Raw genomic sequence first — 13,151 nt, 5'->3', positions numbered from 1 at the left:
CTCCCTCCCTCCCTTCCTTCCTTCCTTCCCTCCCTCCTCCCTTCCTCCCTTCCTCTTTTCCTCCTTCCCTCCTTTCCTCCTTTCCTTTCCTTCTTTATTACTTGCCTTCCTGGGGCTTGAACACAGGGCCTGGGGGCTGTACCTGAGCTTTTTTTGCTTGAACCATAGTTCCACTTCTGGCTTTTTGGTACTTTATTGAAGATTAGAGGAGTCTCACAGACTTTACTGCTTGGGCTGGTTTTGAATGTGATCCTCAGATCTCAGCCTCCTGAGTAGCTAGGATTATAGGCATGAGCCATCAGCACCCAAATTTACAAGTTATGTTTTGAGAAACAATCCTTACATTTCCAATCAGATGATTTTTGTAGGTTTCATGAACACCTTGCCCTCTGTAATATTTGTTCTCCTAGGGCTGGAAGAGGAAATTGTCTGATGCCATTTCAGCAGATGATTAGCTGGACAGGAATAGAATACAACAGAATACATTGAATCTTTTTTTGTTGTTTTTGTGCAGGAATTAGGGCTTGAATTCAGGGCCTGGGCTCTGTATTTGAGCTTTTTTTTTTTTTTTTGGTCAGTCATGGGGCTTGAACTCTGGGTCTGGGCACAGTCTCTCAGCTCTTCAGCTCAAGGCTAGCACTCTACCACTTGAGCCACAGTGCCACTTTCAGTTTTTTCTGTTTGTGTGGTGCTGAAGAATTGAACCCAGGGCCTCAGGCCTGCGAGGCAAGCACTCTACCACTGAGCCACGTTCCCAGCTCCTATATTTGAGCTTTTTCACTCAAAGCTGGGGCTCTGTCCTTTGAACCACAGTTGTACTTTCAGCTTTTTGTTGGTTCATTGGAAATAAGTGTCATGGCCTTTTTCCACTCCTACTGGGCTTCAATGCCCATTTCTACAGTTCTGTATTTCTAACTATAAAAAAAAAAACAGCAGCACATTTATGGAGCATTTGCAACATCTGGCAACAAGTCTAAAAATAACAACATCTAGATAGCCAATATTTTATATCCCACATTCTTTCTCCAGCACCATATTTCTACTCAGTTTTGTTGTTACTTGTTTGTTTGGATATTTTGGGTGGTTGTAGAGTTGGAACTCAACATCACTAGAAGGTCCTCTACCACTTGTACCATACCACCAACCCTTTTTGTTTTCCTTTATTTTTTCAGATAGCATCTTAAGTTTTCACTTGGTGATCCACCTACTTCACCTCCTGTGTGGTTGGGATTACAGGCATGTGCACCCAGCCCTCTGCTCAGTTTTCTAAAACAGAGGAGTGCACAAGGCCCTGGGAGCAACACAGTGTCCTTCTTCTTGCCAGCATGCAGGGTGAGGGTCAGTGAAAGACAAGATGCTCAAGAGTTGGCACCACCCCTGGGGGTCATGAAAGGCTAGTAGCTGAAAGATTCTGTTTTGTAGTGTTTAAAGATAAACACCACCTAACGAGTTCTTTATCTGGAACGGTTACTGGAGTTAAAACCGGCGTGGTTCACAGGATATTCCTCCTCCACCAAATTATGTGGTAGCTTGTTCCACATTTAAATTTCTAGATAATTGGTTGTTATTATTCTTGGATTCCTGACAGACATCATGTCTGAGAATGTTTTGCATCCTGCCACTCTGAGCATGTTAAACAAATCACTTGGTGTTGTTGTCACTGAATTAATGAGAAGGATTCACAGGCTGACTGCAGCACACTTGTATGTGAACTAATATATATTTTTTAAATGAGGGCACATTTATTTTTTAAATTAGTAACAGCAGCTCTACACACAAGTATCACTTTACCATTGGAATTACCCATCTTTGGGAGTAGTTAGGAGGATTAATGTTCCATAAAGCCCGGACAGCTGTGCCTGGCATGAAGTTAGGCTACCCAGATCCATTTTATCCCGGACAACTCTGATGCTTGGAAATTTGATGGCTGTAGAATTCATTACAGGCAGCTTGAGTCTGAGTGTCATCAGAACTGGCATTTTAGGGTGAAAGCTGTCCTACTCAGAAAAGAACAGATTTCTGTGTGCAGTAGATCAGGTAGGGGTACTGGTGGGCGGGTGGTTCCTGAAAGATCACGCCAGGAGAATTTGCCTTACCGCAAGGGAGAACGGAACCTCATGGGCTTGCTGTGAGATACTTCACTCTTCTTTTCCATGAGGTGTCTGCTACCATTGGTGGTTTAGGCTTATGTATTTCCTTTTTTCAAAACTTATCTTTGAGTAGCTCTATAAAGGGGTTTCAATTCAACATGTCCATTTTTTTTTTTTTTAGTACAAATGCATCTTGATCATTGTCTTCCAACCCTCTTTTTTTTTTTTTTTTGCCAGTCCTGAGGCTTGAACTCAGGGCCTAGAAACTGTCTCTGAGCTTCTTTTGCTCAAGGCTAGCACTCTACCCATTGAGCCACAGCATTACTTCCGGCTTTTTCTGTTTATGTGGTACTGAGGAATTGAATCCAGTGCTTCATGTATGCTACGCAAGCACTCTACCACTAAGCCACATTCCCAGCCCCTCTGACAACACTTTTTACCCCACCTTCTACCCCAACCCCAGCCATCCCCTCAAGTCTCCTGGTTTTAAAAAAATCCCCACATTAATTAATTACTTTGTTTTTTTCCTTTCTTTTTAATTAATTAATTAATTTAGTTTTTGTTGGTCGTGGGGCCTGAACTCTGGGCCTGGGCGCTGTCCCTCAGCTCTTCAGCTCAAGGCTAGTGTGCTACCACTTGAGCCACAGCATCACTTCCAGCTTTTTCTGCTTATGTGGTACTGAGGAATCGAACCCAGGGCCTCATGCAGGGAAGGCAAGCACTCTACCACTGAGCCACCTTCCCAGGCCCTCCTTTCTTTTTATTAAGGTCTGTTTTTTTAAATCAGAATTTTAGTGTTCAGCAATGTAATTTATCCTTGAAGTTTGTAGTTTGAAGCCGGGCACTGGTGGCTCACATCTAATCCTAGCTACTCAGAAGGCTGAGATCTGACAATCACAGTTCAAAGCCAGCCCAGGCAGGAAGAAGACTCTTATCTCCAGTTAACCACCAAAAAACTGGAAGTGGTGCTATGGCTCAAGTGATAGAGCACTAGCCTTGAGCTGAAGAGCTGAGGGACAGCACCCAGGCCCAGAGTTCAAGCCCCCATGACCAACAAAAAAAGAAGTTTGTACTTTTTTGATGAAAGTGTTGTCTGATTTCATCTTTTGTTTCCTAAGATCTCTCTATAATCAGTTTTTTTTCCCTGGATTCTTGTTCTTTTTAGTTTGGGGTTTATTTTTTCTAACAGAGTTCACAGTACTTTAGAATAATTTCTGTTTCTTGAGTTGAATATGATCTCATATTCTTCTTTTTACCTACTTCATAATTTCTTCCTAATTTATTTTCCTTTTTTCCCATATATTTATTTAGTTAGTGCCAATACTGGGCTTGAACTCAAGGCTTGGGCACTGTTGTTGAACTTCTCCTGTTCAAGGCCAGTATGTCACCACTCGAGCCACTGTTGGCTCTTTGGTGGTCAACTAGCAATGGACTTGGCTGCCAGGATTGGCATTGAACTGTGATTTCTGATCTCACCCTCCAGAGCAGCTAGGATTACAGGTCTGAGCTACCAGCCCCTGGCTACTAGTTATTTTTGCATTAGAATGTTCATAGGTTTGCTTTGTCCCCCTCATGTCCATATTTTGATATGGACATATTTGATATGGCCTCCTGCCATACCACCTTGCCCAGCATGTTTATTCATCATTTTATATGTGGTCTGATACTACATAGGTGATATCACTTTGACCCCCTCCCTAAAATATCTTACAATGTCATTTTCTACCCTGGGCTAAATTTGGTCCATGTTGGGGCTTGAATTTACAACCTGGCCACTGTCCCTGAGCTCTTTTGCTCAAGGCTAGTGCTCTACCACCTTGAGCCACAGTGTCATTTCCAGTTTTTTTTTTTCAAATTAATTGGAGATAAGAATCGCACAGACTTTCCCGTCTGGACTGGCTTTGAACTGTGATCCTCAGAGCTCAGCCTCCAGGGTAGCTAGAATTACAGGCGTGAGCCACTAGTGCCCAGCTCCAGTGGTTATTTGTTCCACTTTTTTTTTTTTAAATAACCTATGAGTTCAAAGTAATGGGAAGGAGAAACTTCTGTGATTTTTGTCCGGTTTCCTGTTCTACAGTTCCCTTTACATAGCCAGATGAACTCAGTACTATAGAGGGCCATTTCAGTTCTTCAATTTCTTGTCAGATCAGAGAGTCAGCGCTGTTAGAAGGAAGGTCTGGTTCTACAGTTCCTCCTTTGCAGCTGCCTTTGCCCAGTTGCCATTTCTACCAGGCACTGGTCAGACAACTGTTTTTGTTTTTGTTTGCCTCATGTCTCCTAACTCAGGGTTAGTTAAGGAAGATCTTGAAGATTTTGTATCAAGACTTTGGGTAGTGAGTACCTTCTTATTGTAGCTCATATCTTCAGAATCTTCTGTTTCATTTCCTTGGCTGTTGCTTTAAAAAATAATTATAATTTTCTGGGCATGGTTGGGCAGGCCTGTAATCTCAGCACTCAGGAGATAAGGCAGGAGAATCAAGAGTTCAAGACCAGTGTTTACAACATATAGTCAGATACTATCTTAAGAAATAACACATATGCACACAGACAAAGTGAAGTTAGGTTTTACATACCTCTAAGTTGGCCACTTCTAGTCAATTTTTTCTGTTTTACTTTATTATTTGGTTCAATTTTTTTTTGTCATTTGTGCAGCTTGAACTTAGGGCTTGGGTGCTGTTCCTGAGTTCTTCAGCTCAAGGCTAGCACTCTACCACCTGAGCCACAGAGCCACTTCCAGTTTTCTGGTGGTTAATTGGAGGAGTCTCACTGACTTTCCTGCTCGGGCTGGCTTTGAACTGTGATGGTCAGGTCTCCGCCTCCAGAGTAGCTAGGATTACAGGTATGAGCCATTATGCCTGGCTTATTTGGTTCATTTCTAAGAGATTCTATCTAAGTGATTCTATGTTTTAGTTTCTCTCTACCAGCTTCACAAATGCATTATGTGAGGCTGAGGGTATCCGTGGCATGGTAGAGCATGCAAGTGTGAGGCTCTGACTTCTAGCCCAAGTATATCCCCAAAAATAACAACGCAAACCATTCTAATCTTTACAGCTCACACTTGCTAGCAGATGCTCAGTGCATGAAGCTGTCTGTGGTCTGACTGCAAGCACATAAGCCAAATATTTTTGCAAGAATTAAGTAAACATGATGAGTCAGGTGCTTTAAACAATATTATGCAACTAGCTTTCCCCGGAAGAGAGAGCTCCACTAAAAGCCAAGCATGTCCTCTACTAGCATGAGTATCCTGTTTGTTTAGGATAAATTATTAATCCTAATAAACACCCTTTCATGTTTAATAAATCATCCCCTATCATAGGGCTGCCATATAAATGCAACATGCTCAGTATACTCGGAATGCAAATGTCTCCTTCTTAAATTTTTTTTTTTTTTTTGGTCCGGTTGTGGGGCCTGAACTCTGGGCCTGGGCGCTATCCTTCAGCTCTTCAGCTCAAGGCTAGCGCTCTACCACTTGAGCCACAGTGCCACTTCCGGCTTTTTTTCTTTTTGCTTATGTGGTGCTGAGGAATCGAACCCAGGGCCTCATGCATGCAAGGCAAGCGCTCTACCACTGAGCCACCTTCCCAGCCCTCTCCTTTTTAAAAAAAATTTTTTTTTTTGGTTTTGGGATTTTTTTTCATACAGGTAGGTCCCATGAAATAGTTGGGACATTCTTTCACTGAAAAAAGATACTTGTGTCTCTCTGAAATTCCAATTTCAGCATGTTTCCTGGGATTGACTTCATTGGCCTCACCTAGATCATGTACTCACCCGTGAACCAAACACAGAGCCTAAGGATTAGAATATTTTCATTGGCTAGGCCTGGATCCTGTGCGGGGACTAACATCAATCACATCAGAGCTAGTGGATGGCAGTACCTAATGGATGGCGTTCCCAGGGAAAGGCAGAGTACTGTTAGCAGAAAAAACAAAAACAAACTCCAAACGACAGAGTCCATGTAGGTTAAGCAGAATTTAAACACATACCATAAAAAGGTCCTCTGTTTACCCACTTCAAATTTCTTGATATATAAATGAGAAAAATGAGAGAGATAGGGGGTTAGTTACCTGCTCTACATTTGGATTATTTATATCAACACGTGTACAATACTGGCAAATAACAACAGCTCAGTTGTAATGGTTATTTTCTTTCTGTGCACTTTCCAGCTGTTAGGGCCCTGCTTTATCTCTCCCTCTCCCTCTTCTCTCCACTGCCCCAGCGGGCTCTTTGTCCCAGCACATTCTGGGAGCCTCCAGTCTTCAGTGTTTGGTGCTAGATTAATTGGCTAGGAGTGCTAGAGCTAGACTACATAGCATAGACAACAGACTTGTCTTTTCTCCCAGTTCTGGAGGCTGGAAAGTGTGGGCAGCACTGGCCTCCTGTGAGGTCTCTTTGGTGGCTTTTGGATGTCCATCTCCTCCCGGTCTTGTCACATATCTTTGTCCTCAACTCTTCTCAAGAATGCAGTCTAGTATTTTTCTGGGTACTTGGAGGTGTAGTCCCACAGACTTTATCTGCCTACTAGGCCTCCTACCCCCATCTTCCAGGTCTCAGCCTCCTGGGTCGCTAGGATGATAGGCATGAACCACTGGCACCAAGCTTTTCAATCATTTTATTCCCCAGACATTTCACTTATTCCTCCCTAGCTGGAGGCAGCATGGCAGGCTGAAGCAAGAATAACAGGCTCCGATCTCATTGTTACCACCTGTTAGCTGTGGAGTTCTAAGCAAAGTCACTTAATCTATCTGAGACCTCAGTTCTGTCTGCTCTTGAAAAAAATGAAGGCAGCAAAGCTAATTTCTAGGGAGATTGTTCTGATCATGAACTTATTCACTGTAATGAGCTCATATCAGTGCATAGAACCTAGTAAAGTTTATTTATCTTGTCTACCAGAAAATAGCACTCCTGTATTCTTTTCTTGTCTTTCTTTTCTTTTTCCTTCCTTCCCTTCTTCCCTTCCATTCCCTCCCTCCCTCCCTCTTCCCTTCCTCCCTTCTCTTCTTCCTTCCTTCCCTCCCTTCCTTCCTCCCTGCCCTCCCCTTTTTTCTCCCCCCTCCTCATCCTAGGGCTTGAGCTCAGGGCCTGGGCTCTGTCCTTGAGCCTCTTATGCTCAAGATTAAGTGCTCTACCATATGAGCCATACCTCCAGCTTTTTTGGTGGTTAATTGGAGATAAGAGTCTTACAACTTTCCTGCCCAGGGTGGCTTTGAACTCCTGTCTATGCTTTCTGATGCATGACTCTAGTGCCTAGAAATACCTAACAGGCAGCTAGTGGTCCTGCGTGAGTAGCTATTATATGAATGGAGGAATAGAGAGGTGGTGGGCCCAAGCAATCTGTGATAAAGAAAAGGCACCAGCAGGTTTCTAGAGTTTTGGTGATTGGTTGGTTGAAGTTCTAAGCCTACTGGTGGAGACAGAGGAGGGAGAGAGGCAAGGAGGGAGGGAAAAGAGGAGGAGGGAGGCAGGCAGAGTAGGCAATGAGATAGCTCTTCTCCCTCTCCTGAATGGTTTCAGACTGGCCAGGGCAATATTTCTCTCAGCAATACCTGTATTATCCCTGGACCTGAGGGAAGAATTGTTGCCTCAAGCCTTGGACCTCCAGCATAGAAACCTAGTATAGAAGTCAGCAACTTTCATGCAGATATTTTAACAGCACTCTATGGCTCAGAGCTTCAATTTGGTTCCTTTTCTCTGAGATTGGTTTTATCATTTGTGTATTCATGAAAATTCCTAAGGTGATTATTTTTGTTTGTTTTTTTTCTTTCTAGACTCAGGCTGCATGAAGAGAAAGTTATTAAAGATAGACGGCATCATCTCAAAACCTACCCGAATTGTTTTGTGGCAAAAGAACTGATTGACTGGCTGATTGATCACAAAGAGGCTTCTGACAGAGAGACAGCAATTAAACTCATGCAGAAATTAGCAGACAGGGGCATTATTCATCATGGTGAGTGACTCAAAGGAAATGGAGGACTAAATGTTTGCGTGAATCCCTGTTTAACAAATAACACATTTTACACATATATTGTGTCTTGTGCATCTCTTCTCAATTGCATTCCAATCCTCCCCCCAGGAGGCCATTTCCAAGCTGGATGCTGGTGGTTCATGATGTATGTACTCTAGCTAATTAAGAGGCTGAGATCTGAGGATCATGGTTCAAAGCCAGCCTGGGCAGGAAAGTCTGTGAGACTCTTATCTCCAGTTAACCACAAAAAACCAGAAGTGGAGTTAGGGCTAGCGCTAGCCATAACAAGTGGAGTACTAGCCTTGAACAAAAGAAAAAAAAAAGAAAGGGAAAGAAAGAAAGAAAAGCTCAGGGACAGCGTCTAGTCCCTGAGTTCAAGCCCCATTACTGGCACACAAAAAAGGAGAAAACAAAAAGGATGAATGAAAAGATTCTCAATTAACATCTTACATCACTCGGGTAATTGCATAAAAGTGATCTGTATTCTCATCATTCTCTGTGTTGGTTTCAGTGTGTGATGAACATAAGGAGTTCAAGGATGTGAAACTCTTCTACCGCTTTAGGAAGGATGACGGCACCTTCCCGCTGGACACCGAGGTGAAGGCCTTCATGCGAGGACAGAGGCTGTACGAGAAGTATGTCCGTGTCGCCTGCCCCGTCACCCTTACCTGCAAAGCTAGGCAGTGTGGGTCTTCTTGCTCATGTGCACTTCAGTGTGGCTCTTTCATGTGGGCTCGTTCCTTTTCCCAGGAGAAAACTCTGTCACACATTTTTTTTCCCTTTTTGCCAGAAATCAAGTCAGTTTCCTAAGATTCTTAATAAGGGCTTTATTGAAGCCCTTCTTTCTATATTGAAGTCCATTAAATAAAACTCCGGAGGTGACAAGGAAAGGATGGAGCTTGGTATTTACCATCAAACAAATGTCATGAGCGCTTATGACAACACCTTTTTCCTTCCTTAAAAGATGATGTTGGGGCTGGGAAGGTGGCTCAGTGGTAGAGTGCTTGCCTGGTATGCATGAGGCCCTGGGTTCCATTCCTTAGCACCACATAAACAGAAAAGGCTGGAAGTGGCACTGTGCCTTAAGTGGTAGAGTGCTAGCCTTGAGCTGAACAGCTGAGGGACAGCACCCAGGCCCAGAATTCAAGCCCCACAACTGACCAAAAAAAAAAAAAAAAAAAGGTGATGTTGTAACTGGGAGCTGGTAGTTCACACCTGTAATCCCACCTACTCAGGAGGCTGAGATCTAAGGATTGCGGTTCGAAGCCAGCCTAGGCAAGAAAGTCCATGAAACATGTATCTCCAATTAATCACAGAAAAGGCTGGATGTGGTACTATGGTGACAGAGTGCTAGCTTTGAGTTTAAGGAGCTTAAGGCCAGTGCCCAGGCCCAGAGTTCAAGGTCCAGGACCACCCACCCCCTACAAAAAAAGTGATGTCATAGAATTTGGAGGTGCGGTCTTGTGATTAGCCAGAGAAACACAACCCACAACAGTAGAAGCTCAGCGCAGTAGATGCTCAGGGTCATGGCGAGGGTTAGACAGTGGTGAGAGGACTTCAGGAGGAGGATGTCCATATGGAATCATCTTCAGGCTGTTTTTGAGCAAATCTCCCAGGAGTACTCCCTTGGTGGGTCTCAAATCCCCTCAGGGATCTCTCTTAGAGCTGTCTTCTACTCTGTGGCCTCCTCCTCTTCCTTCATTCCTTGGTTTGTTTTTTAGTATTTTGAGACCCTGTATATGGTCTAGGCTAGCCTCTACCTCATGATCCACCTACGTCTACCTCTTTAAGTGCTGAGGTTACAGGAATGAAGCACTATGGTTGGCCTCTTTCTTTGTCTTTATTGAAGGTGACATTTCACGAAAGGAGTTTAGAACCACTGCAACTTCCTCCTTAGCCATAGCTGCCTCACAAAGGCTTCTGGGAGTTGGGAAATAGGTACTTGTCACATTTGTCACCTCTCTGTGGTGGGTGTGTGTGTATGCAGGGCTGAGGGTCTAAGTGGTCACATTCTAATGCATGATGGTGTAGAGGCAGAGTTTCAATGTTTGTTGTCCGTTCATCTTTGTGACCTGGAAGCAGCAAAATCACCTACCTCCTCAGGCCACTGTAAGAATGAAAATAAGTAACTATGCTGAGTACTTGAGTATGTAGCTTCACAGTGTGGAGTTAAAATCCACAGGCACTCACCTTGCCAGACGGGAAAAGCATCTGATTCTACCCTTCCTTTGTCACATGCTCAGTCCCAGTTCTGTTTGCAGGGTGGTATCATAGCTAGCTAGGAATGGACTTTCTGAAGGGGGTGTGGTATATTTTAGCTGGGGAGGGGGGTATGAGGTGGAGGGGGAGGGGAAACTACTCCTGAGTAGTTGGCATTGGAAAATCCTGAGCTGGCCAGTGTGTGGTGAAAGGGCTTTCCAGGCCGGTGGAGCTGGGAGATATTAAGACTTGGAGGTGAGGATTGCCTGGCCTATTTAAGGACCAGGCCTATTTAAGGAGGCCAGGGTTTCTGAGGCAGGAAGTAAAGAGAGTAATAAGAGATGCATGTGTTGGGGCCAGTTCACAGAGGGCCCTTAAGGCCATGGTAGGAATGAGGAAAGCAATGGAGAGCAGGGAACAGAAAAGTGCCAAGCAGATAGGCTGTTCCCTCTGTCTGGAAGACACTTCATGCCAGGCTTCTTGACTTCATATTAAATGACATGAACTTCTTCTTTGGGAATTCCTCTACACTTGTTAGGCCTGAGTCAGGTGATACTCTGTTGTGTTTGACCCCATCAGAAACCGTAAAATATTACCATTTTACCTTGAATTTACTCCATTAGTCTGAAATCTAAGCACAGGAATTGTATCTTCTCAGCTTTCTTTGAATCTTTGGTTTTCTTGAGGTGCTGGGGCTTGAGTACAGAGTGTTGCAATGCCGTATGCACTCTTCGCTGAGCTGCATCCCTAGCTCCCTTCTTTGTTTCTTTTGTGGTCTGGCTGACATGTCTCTGGCCAATCGTGTGGTAAATGTTCAGAGAAATGTATGGCTATAGCTGGAAGTGTAGCTCCAAGGAGACTATTTGCTTAGCATGCACGAGACAGTGGAATGCAATCCTGGCAAGAAAGAAAAGGAGGGAGAGAGAGGAGAAGGGAAGGGAGGAGGAAAGGAAGGAAGGAAGGAAGGCAGGAAAGAAAGAGAGAGAGAGGCTGGTGATTTTAGTTGATCACTCCTGCAGTAGTTTTTCTGTCTGCCATTGACTTCTTCAATTCGCTTATATAAAATTAGTGCAAAGAAAAAATGTAATATATACTTGACCGAGGTGTTGCTTCTCAAAGCTTGACTGAAAGATGTAGAACAATCTCTAGGGCCTAAGAATTGACACTTTCATTCATATGTTTTCTAGGCTAGCCTTCTATGGATTTCGGCATGCACTATTATCTCCTAAATTTTAGATACTTCTTTTTTTTCAGAGTACTAGAAGTAAAAAAGAAAATAAGTTGGATGTGTTAACACATGCCTATAATCCTAGTACTCTGGAGGCTAAAACAGGAGGTTTTCAAATTCAAGACCAATTTCAGCTATCTAGCAAGTTCAAGGCCTGCCAGCACTACAGAGTAAGACCCTGTCTCAAAAAAAAAAAAAAAAAAAAAGAACCAAAACCACAAATGAGCCAAAATAAACCCCAAACTAAAACAGTAACAAAAAAAGTGAAGAAGGTCTACCTCCATGGCACACTGGCCTGGCATGCACAGGCCTTGGGTTCAAGCCCTAGACCAACAGAAATTCCAAAAAGTAAATTGTTGGTTTTGTTTATTGCTCATTATTTCAAATACTTCATATTTTGGAGGTATTTTTAAAAACAAATTTTAATTTAAAATTTTTAATTGAAGTTAGTTTTTTCTCCTGCCATATCCCTTATTTGGGATAACTCCAACAATTGTAAATTAAGGTCTGGAGACCTTCTAAAGATAATAGTGATATTTGTTAATTGCCGAGTATCAGACAGCCTCACTAATCTGCTTTACTTAATCATCCTAGCTAGGCTGAGTTAGAAAGAGGGTATTATTGTCTGTGTTTTATGAGTGAGGAAAATGTAGCTTAGAGGTCAACTCTCATCCAAGGTCATGTACTCGAGAAACCGGGAACTCAACCCGGAACTTAGTTGAAACTGGGTTATTAGTAAATCCTTTTACTTTCCTTTAATAGAGCTTAGTTAAATGAAATCAACATTTGCTTCAGAATCTGCTTACTTTAAATTGAGACAAAGGGTTTATAAATTGTCAGGGTAATGTCTGTAAGACTTGGTTGAAAATAAAGCCAGAGCTACAGGTAGACTTTGGAAAATCAGAATATGACCTTCCTTCAGAGTCAATCTGCCTAGATTCTACTGATAAAAAAAAAAATTGACAGTGCCTTCTGTTTGTAAATTTAAGTCCTCAAAGCATTTGCATTAGATTATTTTATCAGAACTTCCTTAACTTCTTGTTTTCTGAGTGAGCATCTAAGGCCCCAAGGCACTCACTTGTTTTTGCTGGGTTCTGAGCCAGCTGAACCGGGACTGAAGGTGGAAGCTACCCGGCCTGCTGCCTTCCGCAGCTTCTTACCACCCGCCAGGGGCTGGCCCTGTGGCCAGCATTTCCTTGGGCCTGTACTTTGCTTGTTTGTTCTGTTATTGCTAGGATTTTGTGAAACTTGGTGGCTTCTGGTTAAGGTTTTGCTGAACCATCCTGACTTTTGGGTACCTTGGTTTTCTGAACCTATGCTGGTGTTTGTTTTCTGTTATCTTTTTCCATTTTCCAACATAGAATTGAAACTAGAATTTCAGTGACTTCTTGATTTTAGGAAGTCTATTTCATTCCACATACTTTGCCACAGAGTCTTGGAACGAATGTAATTAAGAGTCTTAAATTGAGTGTGGTGGTTCATGTCTGTAATCCAGTCAGAAGACAGTCCTGAGAGCATTAGATCTCAGCCTCCTGTATAGCTCAGACGATAGCCATGAGCCACTGGTACCTGGCTCCTTGGGTTTTACCATCCTCAGTTTAAAGTTCCAAAGGCCAGAGAACTTATTTTTTGGGGGGAGGGCGGTCCAGTTGTGGGGCCTGAACTCTGGGCC

General features: G+C 43.2%; 1 protein-coding gene across 1 annotated transcript in view; it reads left to right on the top strand.

Annotated features, from left to right (window-relative positions):
* Deptor (DEP domain containing MTOR-interacting protein) overlaps positions 1-13,151 on the top strand; it is a 133,953-nt gene that overhangs the window by 45,145 nt on the left and 75,657 nt on the right. Inside the window, exons 2-3 of the mRNA XM_013032233.1 lie at positions 7,856-8,034; positions 8,564-8,687. Coding sequence (XP_012887687.1) covers positions 7,856-8,034; positions 8,564-8,687 — 303 coding nt within the window. The remainder of the gene's footprint in view (positions 1-7,855; positions 8,035-8,563; positions 8,688-13,151) is intronic.

The sequence above is a fragment of the Dipodomys ordii genome, unplaced genomic scaffold, assembly GCF_000151885.1.
Source record: "Dipodomys ordii isolate 6190 unplaced genomic scaffold, Dord_2.0 Scaffold151, whole genome shotgun sequence".
Taxonomy (NCBI): Eukaryota; Metazoa; Chordata; class Mammalia; order Rodentia; family Heteromyidae; genus Dipodomys; species Dipodomys ordii.
Note: the sequence above shows the minus strand (reverse complement) of the source record. Positions and strands in the feature narration are given on the sequence as shown.